Here is a 16,875-nt window from a genome sequence, read left to right as displayed (position 1 = left end):
TAGAAAAGTACAGGAAGGGAGAGGAAAAGTTTTTTTTTTTTTGGGGTGGGTAGAAAAAAATAAAAAGATAGTAGGACAGGAAAACATACGAGGTTTAAAAGAGGAAAAGGAGAAAAGTGTGAGAGAAAAGGAAAGCGAGAAGAATTTTTACAAAGAAAGGAAGATTGGAATGTATAAAGTAATGGGAGACTTAAGAGGAAAAAGACATAGATAGGAAAGTAAAGGAGGGGAGGATAAAGAGAGAAGTAATGTCGAAGAAAGAAGAAATTCAGAGGAAAATAAAGAAAGAAAGAATGAAAAAGATAAGAAATATATATACAGAGAGAGAGAGATAAAGAAAAAAAAATAAGACACAGGAATGACTAGGAAATGAAGGAGGTCTAAAAAAAAGGATGAGGGGAGACATGAAAGAGGAAAAAGAGAAGGAAAATAAGGAAAAGCACACACACACACACACACACACACACACACACACACACACACACACACACACACACACACACACACACACACACACACACACACACAAGGTCACAGCTCTAATTACCTGCCTCCCATGGCCCGCAGAGCATTGTGGGTGCAGACTAATTAAGCTACTAATACACAAAAAAGTTCAGTTGATTAGCGATTAATGTTCAGATGTGCGTGTGATTTGTTGGTGTTGAGTTCCGTACATACCTACATATACTCTCTCTCTCTCTCTCTCTCTCTCTCTCTCTCTCTCTCTCTCTCTCTCTCTCTCTCTCTCTCTCTCTCTCTCTCTCTCTCTCTCTCTCTCTCTCTCTCTCTCTCTCTCTCTCTCTCTCTCTCTCTCTCTCTGAATACAAATATATGTGGACAACAAATTATATGGCAGAGTATATTTCATTCTGCATACCTTACATTGTTTTTTTACGTGACATTCACACTAAAGACACACACACACACACACACACACACACACACACACACACACACACACACACACACACACACACACACACACACACACACACACACACACACACAACAATAACAAAAACAAGGAGGTTTAAATTATAGAGATAATGATCAGTACCACCTCGCGACACACACACACACACACACACACACACACACACACACACACACACTGATACAATCTCTCACGTACATCACTTGAGGGTGGCAGTCTTGGTGAGTCCGGCGTCCGTTCGTCAGATTTCAAGGGAGGAAAAAAAAAATGTGCAGGTGTTTATGTTGTAAAGTCTGTCAGAAGAGTGTAATTGATGTGTCACTCACCCTAACACGCTGAGAGAGAGAGAGAGAGAGAGAGAGAGAGAGAGAGAGAGTGTGTTTGTGTGTGTGTGTGTGGGTTTGTATTAGTTCTTTATATTGGAAGATTAAATAATCAAAATGTATTAGTTTCATTCATACAGTATTAATTGAACTATTTGTTCTTGCTTTTATCACAGTAATGGGGTGAGAATAATAACTATAAACAGGTATTTTTTATATCTTGAATAATATATAAATTAACTTCTAAACAATGAATAAGAAATTTTTTATACGTTTTTTCATCATTATATATAAGCAGGTTAATTTCCTTTCATAGGCCATATTTTACTATATATGTATGCTTAGTCTTCATATTAACTATTTTCCCTTTCAGAAATATTAACTCTGGATGGTTTAAAAAAGAAATGGGAGTGAGAGAATTGTTATAAATCTCCTTTTACATTTGACAGATTTACCTATACGTTACTTTTACCGGTGTACAAAGGAATTAAACTATGAAATATATCCACACTGACTGATAGCAGCGTCCTTTCCACTAAACACCCACATATCCACACCCACCCATCCACCCAGCTATCCACCTACCCACCCGCAAACTCGTCTTGTATAATATTCCAATTTTTCCTACCTACCCACCTACCATCCGCCCACTCCGTCCCCACTTTCCCTTCTCTACCTGAGCTTGAAACAAAGATAAAAAGAAAAGAAAAACAACAATAAGTATACTAAAATAAACTCGATCTTTTGTTCACGTTGAGAAAATTAATGAAAGTAGATTTATCGTATTTTTTTCTCCCTCTCTCTTGTTTCCATTCTTTCATCTTTACCTTTCTACTCCGTTACGTTTCTCTCACTATCCGCTTCTTCTTCCTCTTCCTCCTCCTCGTCAGTCGTTAGTTATTGCCCTGCGGTGTTCTCCTGTTCGTCTCGTCTTGTCTCGTCCTTCGGTCTTACACACTCGGATGCCCATGTCTCATCTCCTCTCGTCTTGTCTGGTCTTAACTTGTCTTGTCTTACTACGAACTTACTTGCCGGCCTTCTTTCTCAAATCTTGCCTCCTCAGCCTGCCTTTCTCCGTTTTCTTTATCTATCTCAATGTTTCTAATTTGTTAGGTAGGCAAAAATCTCTCTCTCTCTCTCTCTCTCTCTCTCTCTCTCTCTCTCTCTCTCTCTCTCTCTCTCTCTCTCTCTCTCTCTCTCTCTCTCTCTCTCTCTCTCTCTCTCTCTCTCTCTCTCTCTCTCTCTCTCTCTCTCTCTCTCTCTCTCTCTCTCAAGTATTCTTTTCATTTTTATTTTTTAAAGTTTGCATTGACTCGTTATTTGCAACTTTAGGGATGTAATTTATTATTTCTAAGTGAAGGTTAGTCAGATTCATTTCCTGGTTTTCTTTCTTTGCCTAGTCAGATATGTTACCGATTTATCCAGCTTTGTCAGATACACAATCGCCAAACGAAAACTGCACACAATTTATCCAATCCAATCTGATTTATGCATTTGGATTAACCAGTCGTGCCAGACGTATGTAAAATCTATTCAGTCTTTTAATTAAACACCCAAAAACACATCAAAAAACCCCCAAAAACATACCAAAGCACTCAAAAACCCTAAAAAGATCCCAAAACACACCAAAACACACTAAAAACACACCAAAATACCCAAAAAGCCCAGAAGCGTCCAAAAACACCCCAAAAACACCTCAAAACATACCAAAACACCCTAAACCCCTGAAAACACCAAAAACATCCTAAAACACACCAAAACACCCTAAGACCCAAAACACCCAAAACAGCCTAAAAGCACCCCAAAACACACCAAAACACCCTAAAACCCCGAAAAGACCTAAAACACCCCAAAACACCCTAAAAATACACCAAAACACCCACAAAACACAGTAAAACACCCAAAATCCACAAAACACCCCAAAAACACCCCAAAAAGCACACCAAAACACACAAAACACCCACAAAACACAACAAAACACACAAAAAACCCAAAACACCCAAAACACACCAAAACACCACATAACACACCATTTGCCGAGTCAGATATGTACCGATTTATTCAGCTTTGTCAGATATACAATAGCCAAAATGAGACCTGTACTGAATTTATCCAACCGATCTACGTATTTGGATTAACCAGCCGTGTCAGACTTAATGTAAAATCTATTCAGTCTCTTCAATTCTACCTACATTTATCTTTACCTAATGAAAAATCGGATAGTCGATCAAGATGTATCCAGATTTAGCTGAACAAGATTTTTTATTTATATTTTTATTTTTTTTCCAACTTGGCTATGCTCTTTGATAGTGTCCAATGGAGAGAAGAATAGAGTACGTAGCCTTTCTGTATATTTATTCACGGACTGCCTCAGATGTTAAAAGTATAAATTGTAGGAGAAAAGTTTCTTATCTCTTTTTCTATCTTTTTCGTTTTTGATATTGAGATAGATAAACCTGATCGTGTCTTCCTTTTTGTATTCGTCTATAAGTGATGAGGTCAGAGTGTTATAGAGTTGTATAAATAGAGTAATACGTACACACACACACACACACACACACACACACACACACACACACACACACACACACACACACACACACACACACACAAACACTTATTTAGCTAATGACACTTGTTACTTTCCTAGAGGAGAATTAAATAACCTCACTAAACAGAAATCCTCTATCGCGTCTTACCCTAACTTTGGTGCCTGGCCCGGTGCTCTTCCTTATGTTGCGTGTTAGACTCATACCTACATCACTCGAGTAAGGGCAGAAGCCATGGTACAGTGGAACCATGCGTGCTTTGGGGTCTGAGGTGTCTCCAAGCGCACGGTTTGAATCCTGTCCACGGTCCGAGTGTAGGTTGGGTTTCCTCACTCGGGGCAACGGTTTTCTAGCGGGTGGGCTTTGAGATAGGAGGTACCCCAAAAAGTATCCCCTTTAGAACATAAATTCCCGTGAAAAGCCCACATGGCATAAATAAAAAAAAAAGTATTCGTGTTCTTGGTGTAGTCATCCCTTTGCTACCAGTTAGAAGTGTGTTAAAGAATAAGATGTTGATATGGATACAGGAAAGAATAGGAGAAAGAGAGAATAGGAAATTAATTGTCTTTTCAGCTATTGGACAAGTAAACAGGCCGTGGTACAAAGGTTTATAATGGGTAAAGGTGGAGAAAAAAATCACTACTGAAGAAAATAAATTGTGTTCTAGGGTGAGGCAAACAGGCTTAGGAATTTCTCTTTACAATTTCCATGGTGCCTACGAGCAGATAACTTTCCTTTTGGCACTCAGAAAACAATTACTCCCGAGTCGATGTCCTTCTTAATCTCAGACCCTGGCCAGGATTCGCAACCTTTCGCCAGAGGATCGCTTCATGGGTCCCGAGGTGCGCGCGTTAACACTGAGCCACGATGGAGACAAACAGATTATGTATTAACCCTTGCAATACCGTAACGCGTTTCCATATTCATCCTGCTTACTATTTGGTGATTTTATACAGCTTCAGAAACCCATATAAGATTAAGATAGTGAAGACCGTGTCCTTTAATCCTCTGTCCTCCATAGACCCTTCCTGATGTCAATGAAATGGTCTATTCGTACATAAATATCAAGGTTAAAATGAGTCCCAGTTCTGAAGGGGTTAAGGTTGACGATCATAATGGACTTTAAGAATAATAACATCAACAAAAACAAAAACCAAAACAGTAAGAGCAACCCTAGTAACAACAACAACAAAAACATCAACAACAACAGCCAAACAGTAACAACAACAATAACAGCCCGTGGTGGTGACAAAATGCTAAAATACACGTGAATCACAAACTATAGTGACAGTGACGCATCTGGCAGTAGCTTCCGATCCTGCTGTGAGATTCCGCCATGCCAATATCAGTGTTCACAACGTTAAGAGGCACAAGCCCTCCAGATATTGGGGTTAGGTACCTACGTGTTTAGATCCCTTTGAACCCTCTGCAGAATCTATTTAGGCCTCAAGAATCCCGCGGAATAGGATCAGATACCTTTGGGAAATAGGTTTCAGTCTCAAAAAATGATCTCTCACCAGATTATCCAAGTCTTTATTTTCCCCCACACGTTGATCCTTTCCCATCCATCCTCCTTCACTCCCTCACCTCCTACTCTCCTTTCTACATGATAAAAATGCATTAAACTTCCCTACAAACTCACTATAAAAGCCTCTTGACCTGCTATGATTTAAAACAAAACAGAAAATAACGATAACAATAATAATAATAATGATAGTAGTAATAATAATAATAATAATATAATAATAATAATAATAATGATAATGTTATATTTAAACGATACTAAGAACGGATGGTGTATGAAAATGTGCTTTATACAATGTTTTATGGTGTCTGCTTATTGTTACAGTGTGTGTGTGTGTGTGTGTGTGTGTGTGTGTGTGTGTGTGTGTGTGTGTGTGTGTGTGTGTGTTGGCTATTTTCACGTAGATATGCCGCCTCAAAGTTGCTGTAATATGATAATAGTTGTTGTTTAGTTTGTAGCCAGTGGTAGTAGTGTTGCTATTAATGGTGGTGATGATAGATGAAAGATAAATAAACAAATAAATAAATCAGTAAACAAATAAAAGCGTAGTCGTAGTAGTGATGTGGTGGTGGTAGTGTTGGTAGTGGTAACGGTGGTAGTGCGTAACAAAGTGGTAGTCGTAGTGGAGAGAAGAGAAGCAGTAGTCGTAGCAGTAATGGTGGTGGTGATGATAGTATTAGTAGAGGTAGTAGCAACAGTAGTAGTAGCAGTTGGTGGTGGTCAGAGTAGTAATGGTGCGTATTTTGGGGCTAATGGTAGTGTACTATGCTGTAATACCCGTAGTAGTTTACCCTCCTCCTCCTCCTCCTCCTCCTCCTCCTCCTCCTCCTCCTCCTCCTCTTCCTCTTCCTCCTCCACATTACCTTACGATCTGAAGAATCCATTACTATAGCGGGTCTTTTGAGGAAACAACCTGCGACTAACAGAGAGAAAAAAATGAGAAAAAATAATAACATGGGTAGAAAAACAAAAACAAAAGTAACAAACGTGGGTAGTATTCCTTTGACAGGCCTCCAGCAGCGTTGACTTAAGCCTACGTACTACCTTCATATAAATTCCTTTACTTTTTAGGCCTATGGAAAGCCACACTTTTAAAGAAAAAAATATATAAATAAAGCGCAGTGCATGCATACTGAACACTGCAGTAAAAAATCACCCCAAAGAAAAAATAAACCACCCCAAGAAAAATAATCTCTTTTCCTCCGTACTTTTTACCTCTCTTTTTACTCGCACGACACGGAGCGAGGCTTAGCGCGGGAAGGAGAGGGCAGAGAGGGCGGGAGTTTTAATTAAGAAAGGTTAGGCGGCAAGGTAATGGAAGACACAAGCGTGGGAGGGGTCTGAACCATACAGAGAGAGAGAGAGAGAGAGAGAGAGAGAGAGAGAGAGAGAGAGAGAATGTGCATGATGTAACCCCTAAGAGAGATAAAGAAGGCAAGGAAAGGATAAAACTCGTCAGCGAGGGAAAATGGGAATAAATACTATTAAAAATCAATATCATTACGAGGAAAAAGGAGTGAAATAAGGAAAAATCTGATATGAGAGAGAGAGAGAGAGAGAGAGAGAGAGAGAGAGAGAGAGAGAGAGAGAGAGATTATGGTTAAGTTATTCAGGTTAAGATAAAGAGATGAATGAGATAAAGGAAAGACGTAATCAAGCCACACATTACATACATTAATTCTTTGCTCACCGATAAATTGCCAAGTTCAATTAAAGAATAATAGATAAAATACTATGTCTCACTGAATCAGAGAGAGAGAGAGAGAGAGAGAGAGAGAGAGAGAGAGAGAGAGAGAGAGAGTGGGAATAACAGAAGACGTAGATGCAGGAAAGGAAATATAGCATTGATGTAGGAGAGTCAGCTATTGAGGGTACAGGTGGCGACACAATGGACAAAATTTAGCGAGCACGGACTGGAGAGACGAGGACTTAATGGAGAGGCGCGCTGGGTCCCCTTGCTGGAATGTGGTTGAGTGACCGGCTGGTGAAAAGCACTATCAGTTGTACACGATCAGCCACCACACCTACACGGTTTTTCAGAAGCGTTTCGTTCTCGCAACACGACTATTTTCAAAGGCCACATAGATGACTACCCTGGTTCTCAAGTGTTTCTTCAGATATCAATGTAAAAGTCCTGTTGATATGTAACTTAAACTTGGAAATCCGTGTCATTTCAACTAGAGGCTTTTGAAAGTAATCTAGATGCCACTAAGAGTGTTTCAGAACATGCCTCACGCAGTGGCCAGTGGTGTGGTGTACGGCTGTGGCTGCAATTTCGTGTCGCTGGAGAAGAAAAATGTGGTTACTCTGAATTTATGTGCTAGGTCTCTTAACGCAAGGTGGTCACTTTCTCGCCTTGTGTGAAGGTGAATGTTGCAGTTGCTTGCAGCTGCGACAGGAAGAATTTGAATGATAATAGACCAGGATTCCAAAGAACAATGTTAATATTGTTGACACCGTCAGAAAGAGACGCATAAGAATGTAGTTGTAGTTTGCTGTACGCGCTATAGTTAAATGTATCCTTGATATAATACAACATGTAAGATTCGTGCTTAAATCTCATGTACCAAAGAACTCACTTGTGATGGATTTGTCGCCCATCGCGGAGCTGCTCCCGAATCACGGGCAGCGAAGCTCTCCAGAACAGCCTCCAGCTCGTGCTCGTCAAATTTTGTTTTTGGGTACCACCTGAAGGCGGCTACTCGTCTCCCTCCTTCACCATCCACTAACAAACACCGCTACTCTCTCACCCTGACCTGACCTGACCTTCCCGACCTCACCTGACCTCACCTGCGGCTTCCGGGTACTGCTAACAGAAGGTGGGAGTTTGATCTGCATCCGACACATTGAGAGGAGGAGAGAAAGTTGCTTATGTTCTCCCCTCCTGCATTCACATTCACACGTGCACTTACTCACTCACTCTTTCCTTCTCTTTCTCTATTTCTCACATTTGCTTGCTTGCCTAATGATAACATGAAATAACAGTTTCTTCTGTCTTTTTATCCGTTTTTACATGATTGCACTTAGAAAATAATCAAGGCTGTTTACAAGCCCCTTCTCATCTGTTCTCATTCCCTCCTCTCCTCTCCCGTTTGTTCCTTGCCCTCCTCCACCTCTTCCTCCTCCTTCCTTCTGCCTTCCTGTCTTGCCATTCGCCAAGAAAGGAAGAATAGATGGAGAAGGTGGAAGAGAAGAAGAAGGAAAAGAAAAAAAGGGTGGAAGAGAAAGGAAGAGATACAGGGAAGATTTTTTTTAACACTTGCTTGTTCACCATTTCTTAAAAAATATATATTGATATGAAATACTTTTAGACTTTGAACATTTGCCTCCATAATGTTCTCCTTTTAACATTACGAGTAGTTGCATATACGTAAACATTAAGCCTTTCCATTACTTTTAGTCCATTTTTCTATTTAAACTTATTCCATGACATGAGTCCTTTATAGAAGAGCATGATTTTGTTCTGATAATTCTGTGCTAGCTTACAGATATAATGCAACACTCACCTTTATCGTCATTGTCATCTTTGTCATTAGCAGCCTCGCCATTAGTGACACCATTAACATCATCATCACCATTATCATCACCACGTGCACCACCGCCATCGTCACTATTATGTTTGTGACGACGAGGATGCTGCCAAAGAGAGAGAGAGAAAGAGAGAGAGAGAGAGAGAGAGAGAGAGAGAGAGAGAGAGAGAGAGAGAGAGAGAGAGAGATTAATCACTACTTATTTCAACACACACACACAAAAAAAAATCTGCTTCTTGAATAATGGTGATGGAATTTTCCTTCTCCTCCTCCTCTTCCTCCTCCTCTTCCTCTTCCTCTTCCTCTTCCTCTTCATCCTCCTCCTCCTCCTCCTCCTCCTCTTTTTTTCTTCCTCCACACCATTCATAATACACACTAATTCCAATATGTAGAAAGAGAGAGAGAGAGAGAGAGAGAGAGAGAGAGAGAGAGAGAGAGAGAGAGAGAGAGAGAGAGAGAATATATCCAGCCCATTATTACCACCACCACCACCACCACCACCAAAAAGAGAAGTTGAATTCATGTATATTAACGAATAAAAAGAAGAGAGAAATTTGTGAGCAAAAGGAAAGAAGGAGAAGAAGAAGGAGGAGGAGGAGGAGGAGGAGGAGGAGGAGGAGAAGGAGGAAGAAGAGGAGGAGGTAAATGAAATAGGTAATTGTAATGATAATGACATGATTGGACAGAGAGAGAGAGAGAGAGAGAGAGAGAGAGAGAGAGAGAGAGAGAGAGAGAAAGCATCGTCGTGGTGGTGGTCATCCGTTGCAGGTACCATGTCGCCAGCCCCCTCCCGCCTGGCGCCCCTGCCGAGCCCCACCGGCCTCAGCCCCAGACCCCGCCCCAAGTCCTTGTTCGTGCGGCTCAATAGTTTCCGCAAAGCTTCGCTGCTTAGCCTCTCCTCCACAGCATCCAGCCCCCAGTGTGATGCTCCGGCCTTTACTTTTGATGAATTGCTCAGGCTACACAAACGTAAGGCTGCCTACCTACCCGTCCACCTCTCACCCTTCACCTCTCCTCTCCCAACTCCTTTCCCAATAATTCTTGCCTTGCCTCACGTGACATTGCTTTTCTCGCGTCCTTTTTTAAACATGACACTTCTTCTAATAATTCTTACCTTGTTTCACGTGACATTGCTCTCCTCATGTCTTATCCTAACATGAAACTACTTCTAATAATTTTTGCCTTATTTCACGTGTCACTGTTTTCTTCACGTTGTATCCTAACGTGGCGCCACATCAGACAGGTGAAAACTGCACCAGTATATCTCTTCCTTTGTTATTTCTTTCGTTTTTGCAACATTTGATATTCATAAGTAATTTCTATTTTTGTTTCCTACTTATGTCACCTTTTATTTTTTTTTTTATCGTGAAACTTGCAACGAGTTTAATCATTTACAATCTTCTATTTTGACGACTGAAACCTTACAAATGACTCTTCATCCTGTCATTTTTGTAACTACTTCAACTATCAATCAATTTTCTTCACCATTTCAATTTGTTTCAGCCTGTAATTCATTCACCTCTTTCCTAAACCCTCATTCGTCATACCTTTCCCTCTTGTAACCATGAAACTGATTAACTGTTCTCATTTCTTCTTGTCTATCTCACGGTTTCTTTTTTCTTTTATCTTTGAGCCCAAAATTAGTTAAACTTTTCCAAACCTTTCCTTGTTTTGACAACAGAAGAATCATCATCTCTCCTTTAGTGTCTGAAAGTGATACATCATTACTATCCTTTCTGCTCATTCCACCTCAGAGATCAATTACTTTCCATCTCTCTCTCTCTCTCTCTCTCTCTCTCTCTCTCTCTCTCTCTCTCTCTCTCTCTCTCTCTCTCTCTCTCTCTCTCTCTCTCTCTCTCTCATCCTTCCCTTTTACTTTTCTTTTACTTTTCTCATGTTTATTAATATTTTCCTAAACTTTCAGGACTTGCCCACTCTGGTGTAAACTTTCCTTAAGCCTAAACACAGCCCTTCTCAAGTCTCTCTCTCTCTCTCTCTCTCTCTCTCTCTCTCTCTCTCTCTCTCTCTCTCTCTCTCTCTCTCTCTCTCTCTCTCTCTCTCTCTCTCTCTTTCTCACCTTTTCGTCTACTTTTTTTTATTTTCATCCTGTTAGTCTCATATTTTTATCTTATTTTCTTTTGTTTCCGTCTTCATTATCTTATTATTTCTTCATTTCCTTCGTTTTTATTGTTCTGATGCTCTATGTGTGTTCTTTTTTTCTTTTTTTTTCTCTTTCTTTCTTTCTTTCTTTCTTTCTTTCTGTTCGTTTTCTTCTCCTCTCTTTCGTTTCGTTTTATGATCATTCTCTTTGTGTGTCTTTGTGAGTGTTCTTGTTTTCCTCTTCTCTCTCTCTCTCTCTCTCTCTCTCTCTCTCTCTCTCTCTCTCTCTCTCTCTCTCTCTCTCTCTCTCTCTCTCTCTCTCTCTCTCTCTCTCTCTCTGGTGTCTTTTACTTTCTTCTTTCCTTATTTTTATCGTTTTCTTTTTTCATGTATGCTTTTCTTTTTTTCTTTCTGTGCTCATCTTTATTTTCTTTATCTTCATGGGTTCATAGTCTCTCTTTCTTCCCCGACCACATTTGATCCTTTTCCTGCTTCATTTCCTTCTTCTTCTTCTTCTTCTTCTTCTTCTTCTTCTTCTTCTTCTTCTTCTTCTTCCCGTATTTTTTCTCCTCTTTCCTCTCGCCCTCATTTCTTTTTTGTTTTATCAATATTTTCCTTCCTTCTTTTAATATGCTTTACATTTACACCTCTCCACCCCGTTCAGAAACACACACACACACACACACACACACACACACACACACACACACACACTGTTTTCCACTTATAGTCTTTCCCTCTCCTTCCATATACTGTTCCCTCCTTCATTATCATCTCCCTCCTCCTTCTCCTCCTCCTCCTCCTTCTCCTCCTCCTCCTCCTCCTCCTCCTCCTCCTCCTCGCTTAGCTATATATGGATGTTATGCTTGTATTGTTACGCATTTTTACTTCTTCCTCCTCCTCCTCCCCTCCTCCTCCTCCTCCTCCTCTTCCTCCTCCTCCTCCTCCTCCTCCTCCTCCTCCTCCTCCTCGTCACACTGCTTGCTTGACATGCTTTCTTGCTGTGTTGCTGTTGCTGTTGCTTTTGCTGTTGTTACTGTTGTTGTTGTTCCCTCAGCAATGTCTGGTGGCAGCAGTGTGTTGGACGAGGGAGTGGTGGATGTGTACGTATGTATGTATGTGTATTTTTGTGTACATATGTATAACTCACTTTTTTTCGTCCCCTCTCATCCTTAGGTGTGATGTGTGTGCATGTAGTATGTATATGTGCGTGCGTGTGTGTGTGTGTGTGTGTGTGTGTGTGTGTGTGTGTGTGTGTGTGTGTGTGTGTGTGTTTTAGATGGCCATTTTTTCTGATACTTTTTTTTTCTTCGTGTTTTTATTTTTTTTTTCTCTTTTTTTTATTATTGTGTTTTGTTTATGTGGGTGTTTTTTTTTTTCATGTGTGTATTTTTGGTCCTTTTTTCGTGTTTGTGTATGTGTGTGTATATATGTGTGTTTCTCATTCATTATTTGTGTTTCTTTATCATTCAATCGTTACTACTGTTACTAATACTACAACTACTATACTCCTACTCCTCCTCCTCCTCCTCCTCCTCCTACTACTACTACTACTACTACTACTGCTACTGCTGCTGCTGCTTCACTCACTCCCTATCACCATTCCATTATGCTTCTCAACGCCTCACTACCTCGCCTTCACATCTGTCCTGTTTTGTTGTCGCTGTGCAGTCTCATTTCATCTCTCGCCATTTACTCATCATCAGCTGTTTTCCTGGGTCACTGTTTTCTCCCCGTCTTCTCATCGCCGTTAAGATCTTTACGCCAAAATTTCCTCCTTTGTGTAGACTTTTTCTTATTATTTTTTGTCGTTAAGTGTTTTCATGCGTAGTTGGTATACATTATTTTGCCGGTAAGACTTCTTTTGATGGATTACTGTAACTCATTATTCGTATATTTTCATACTTAATTCATATTTCGTCTCTCGGGAGTTGTTATTTGATCTGTTACTTTTCATCATTAAAATGTTAACACTTTTATTTCTTGCCAGAAACTTTCATTCACTCCCCGCGATGTTCTTTATAAGCGTTTCTCCTTTATTTTTTTTTTTTTCGTCCACCTCTCTTGTCATCTCCTGTACAGTTGCTCCTGGTAGTGGTGCCAATGAGTGCAGGGAATTTCACATCTACAACATTGATAAGCTTTATATTGAGACCCTTGCTAGGAATAGAGAGAGAATGTAAGGGAAAAGATGCAGGTCACTCAAATGCTGTACATTTTTCTTCTTTATTTCTCTTTTTAACACATTATCAAACATTTTACCTGCACCTGTCACTCTGCATCCCCTTTTCCTGGTCTTCGTGGGGCTCTCAATTTCTTAAAGTACATCATGCATTGATTCATGACATGTATAGACGTGAAATTCGCTAGCCTTCATAACCCAGCAACTCGGAGCACCTGTGCCCATATAACCTTTGTAATTCACTGGCCAGTATTCAGAAACGCTTTTGCTCTCTCATCAGGAGTATTTTCAAAAACCACAGCCATCATTAGCCACGTTATAAAGAGTATTTCTCCTCTAAATTACATGGAAATTTTGTTATTTTATTACTAGAATCTTAAAACAACGATGTAGATCCGTGAAACTTCAATTAGAGCCTTTTGGAAGCATTTGAGGCGTGACGCATAAGTGTTTCAGAATGTGGTCCTGTACACACTCACGCTGGGGATCCCTTCGCCATGTACAAGTGACGCACTCTGTACAGCCTCGCCTGCCAAGCGTGTCGTAGTCGCCTAGTGTGCCTGTCCGCTGGTAGATAGCGCTCGTATCACTGTTATCTCTGCTGCTGTTGTTCATGCTGCTTTTATTGACAACGTAGATTTTTCCTATTAGCATTTTTTTTTTTTGATTTTTATTGAAGTGAATAACGTGTTTCCTTTTAGCTGTGATGTGTTTACGTTTGTTTGGAGGCCTCTTGTAGCGTGCATACCTTGCTCATGGCTTCTAATGATGATAAAGCTACTGATAATGATAATGCTAATAATAATGATAATGATGTTAATGATAATAATAATGATACTACTACTACTACCACTACTACTAATAATAATAATAATAATAATAATAATAATAATGATAATAATAATAATAATAATAAGAACAACAACAACAGAAATAATAATAACTACAATAATAATAATAGTAATAATAATGATAATGAAATAATAATAATAGTAATAATAATGATAATAATAATAATAATAATAATAATAATAATAATAATAATAATAATAATAATAATAATAATAATAATAATAATAATAATAATAATAATAATAATAATAATAATAATAATAATAATAATAATAATAATAATAATAATAATAATAATAATAATAATAACATTAAGAACAACAATAACAATAGGAAAAGTAATAATGACAATAATAATAATAATAAGTGATAATAACAATAATGATAACAATAATAATAATAATAATAATAATAATAATAATAATAATAATAATATGACAGCAATTAAATCGTGGTAACAATAACATTAATAACAATAGTAATGGTGATAAAAATACTAATAATAATGATAATAACAATAATAACAACAATAATAATGACAATAATAATAATAACAAAAATGACAATAACGATAATGTAGAAGCTGCCGTTCCTCCCCCCACCTACTCCTCCACCTTCCCCATTCCTTGCCATCTCCCCATTCACCCCCCTCCGTCCACGCCCCCGGCCCGAGCAGCGATATAGGCGTCATCTACCGGCGGGCACGGCTACATGAGGCTGACGGCGACTCTCTCTCTCTCTCTCTCTCTCTCTCTCTCTCTCTCTCTCTCTCTCTCTCGTGAGCGTATACAGGGAACGGCAATGGCGCTTTTATTCATGGATTCTTCTTTTTTTTTTTTTTTGTTTAGTTTTTTTTTTTATGGTATTTCAGGGCGGTAGGTATTCACTGTCAATGTTTTCTTTTTTTTTTTTTTTTTTCTTCTGACAAGTAATCCTTGTTTAATCATTTGTATGTCACACGTCTGTCTGTCTGTCTGTTTGTTTGTATACCATTCCCTTTTTATTTTCTTTTTATTTTCATTTTACGTTCTTTTATTTATTTTCTTATTCTGTTCACTTTTTTTTTTGTTTTCTACGTCTTTTTTTTTTTTCTTCCTCTTTTATCGTTTATTTTTTCTGATAGTGTTGTGTTCCCTCGTTTTCATTCTCTCCCTCCTCACTCAACTCAGTCCTTGGTGTTCTTGGTTCTCGTGGAGGTATAAAGGTTACTGTTCCACTCTGTCTGCTCGTCACCTTGTAATCCAATGAACGAATGCTAATGTTACGATTACTACTGCTTTTTTCCTGTATTTTGTCAATCTGTTTGCTATCTCCCTTCTTTCTTTCGTTCTTCCTTCTTTCCTTAATTTCTTTCGTTCTTTTACCTTTTCCCTCTTCTACTACTACTACTACTTCTACTAATACATCTACTAATACTAATAACATTCCTACCCTCTTCAGTAATACCAAATAAGACTTAAACGAAGGAGAAATTCGAGTACTGCCTCATGAACTGCTTGGGATTCATTCTTTCGCTCAACGGTCCTTATCCCGAAACACGTTGCTCTCTCCTTTGGCCTTTGAATGAGCCACGTTAATAATCATTCGCGTTCTTTTTTGTTGCCTTTTTACCCCCATCGGTGGTGAAGAGTCCTTGTTAAACTGGCATTTGAATCTTGAAAGCACCCTTGAAGTACGAACCATGAATCGAGAAGTGGTTCAGGAGGCATTACCAGAATTACTCTCTTGTACTGATTGCATGGCTGCGTTGTGTAAAATTATTAGTCACACCGTGAAATATCTCCTATTACTTTCTTTTTTTTTTTTTTTACTATTTGCTAGGATTTGTAAAGGCTTGCAATGACCTAATGGTGGTGTTCAGTCTCCTGTGAAATGCCTCAGGACAGAATCGAAGCAGATAAACTAACGAGTAACCAAGTGAGAAGTAACGCATCAATATTGTAGGTGTACAAGCAATGCAGCTGTAAATTCCATTGCTGTGAGTGTTTACTGCTTGCCTTGTCTTCCATAATGCAGTGTTGATATGCCATGTCTTCCTTCACATGTGGCATTTGCGGTTGTACCACCAAAAACATTGCTGTCATATCACTGCAACAGTGAATTCACCCATTACCGTTGTATACTCACGATATGATTACATTTTTCTTCTAACATAATGACAAAAACGATTGGAAATTTAAAGAAACCCACGTCTGCCATGTTGACGAACGCTCCCCACTTGTTACTTTACTGCTTGCCTGCCCTGTTTCTGCCCTCACGTATTTCACAGACAACAGATGGAGTTGATGATAGGTAGAGTCAATGGAGAGGAAACTTGATATTCAACGGTGAGACTAGAATTTCACATAGCAGTAAGAAAAACAAAGAATTTTGATTTCTGCTACTGGATTACAAGGAGGAGGTGATGGTGGTAGTGGTGATGGTAACATGTACTGAGGCGAGGACCAAGACGATCACAGGTAAGGGAGATGAGGACACACGGTAGGTAATTTAGAACGGTAACTGAAGAAAAAACAGAGAGAAAAGTCCTCCAAATGAGTAAGACTGTATATGTGAACACACAGTATATGTATCCCTTATGTAACTCACCACTTCCTCCACCATCAGCTCATCCTCCTCTTCCTCCTCCCGCCACCACACATCTGAAACATGAAGTGAATGACATTACCTGTTGTTTCACACCTGCCTGCCCATTGTTCATTAAGTGTTACTTGTCTCAATCATGCGCAAACTTCCTTGAGAGAGAGAGAGAGAGAGAGAGAGAGAGTGACAGTGAGTGTGTGTGTGTGTGTGTGTGTGTGTGTGTGTGTGTGTGTGTGTTCCCTTACCTGTAGAATTTCTGTGTTGTGCTGGCTGTGATGTGTGTGCGCCTGTATGCAT

General features: G+C 39.3%; 1 protein-coding gene across 1 annotated transcript in view; it reads left to right on the top strand.

Annotated features, from left to right (window-relative positions):
• The window catches only part of LOC123504635, a 383,953-nt gene that overhangs the window by 347,424 nt on the left and 19,654 nt on the right, over nucleotides 1–16,875 (top strand). The window contains 1 exon segment of the mRNA XM_045255348.1: nucleotides 9,630–9,830. Coding sequence (XP_045111283.1) covers nucleotides 9,630–9,830 — 201 coding nt within the window.

Source organism: Portunus trituberculatus, chromosome 16 (assembly GCF_017591435.1).
Source record: "Portunus trituberculatus isolate SZX2019 chromosome 16, ASM1759143v1, whole genome shotgun sequence".
NCBI classification, from domain to species: Eukaryota; Metazoa; Arthropoda; class Malacostraca; order Decapoda; family Portunidae; genus Portunus; species Portunus trituberculatus.
Note: the sequence above shows the minus strand (reverse complement) of the source record. Positions and strands in the feature narration are given on the sequence as shown.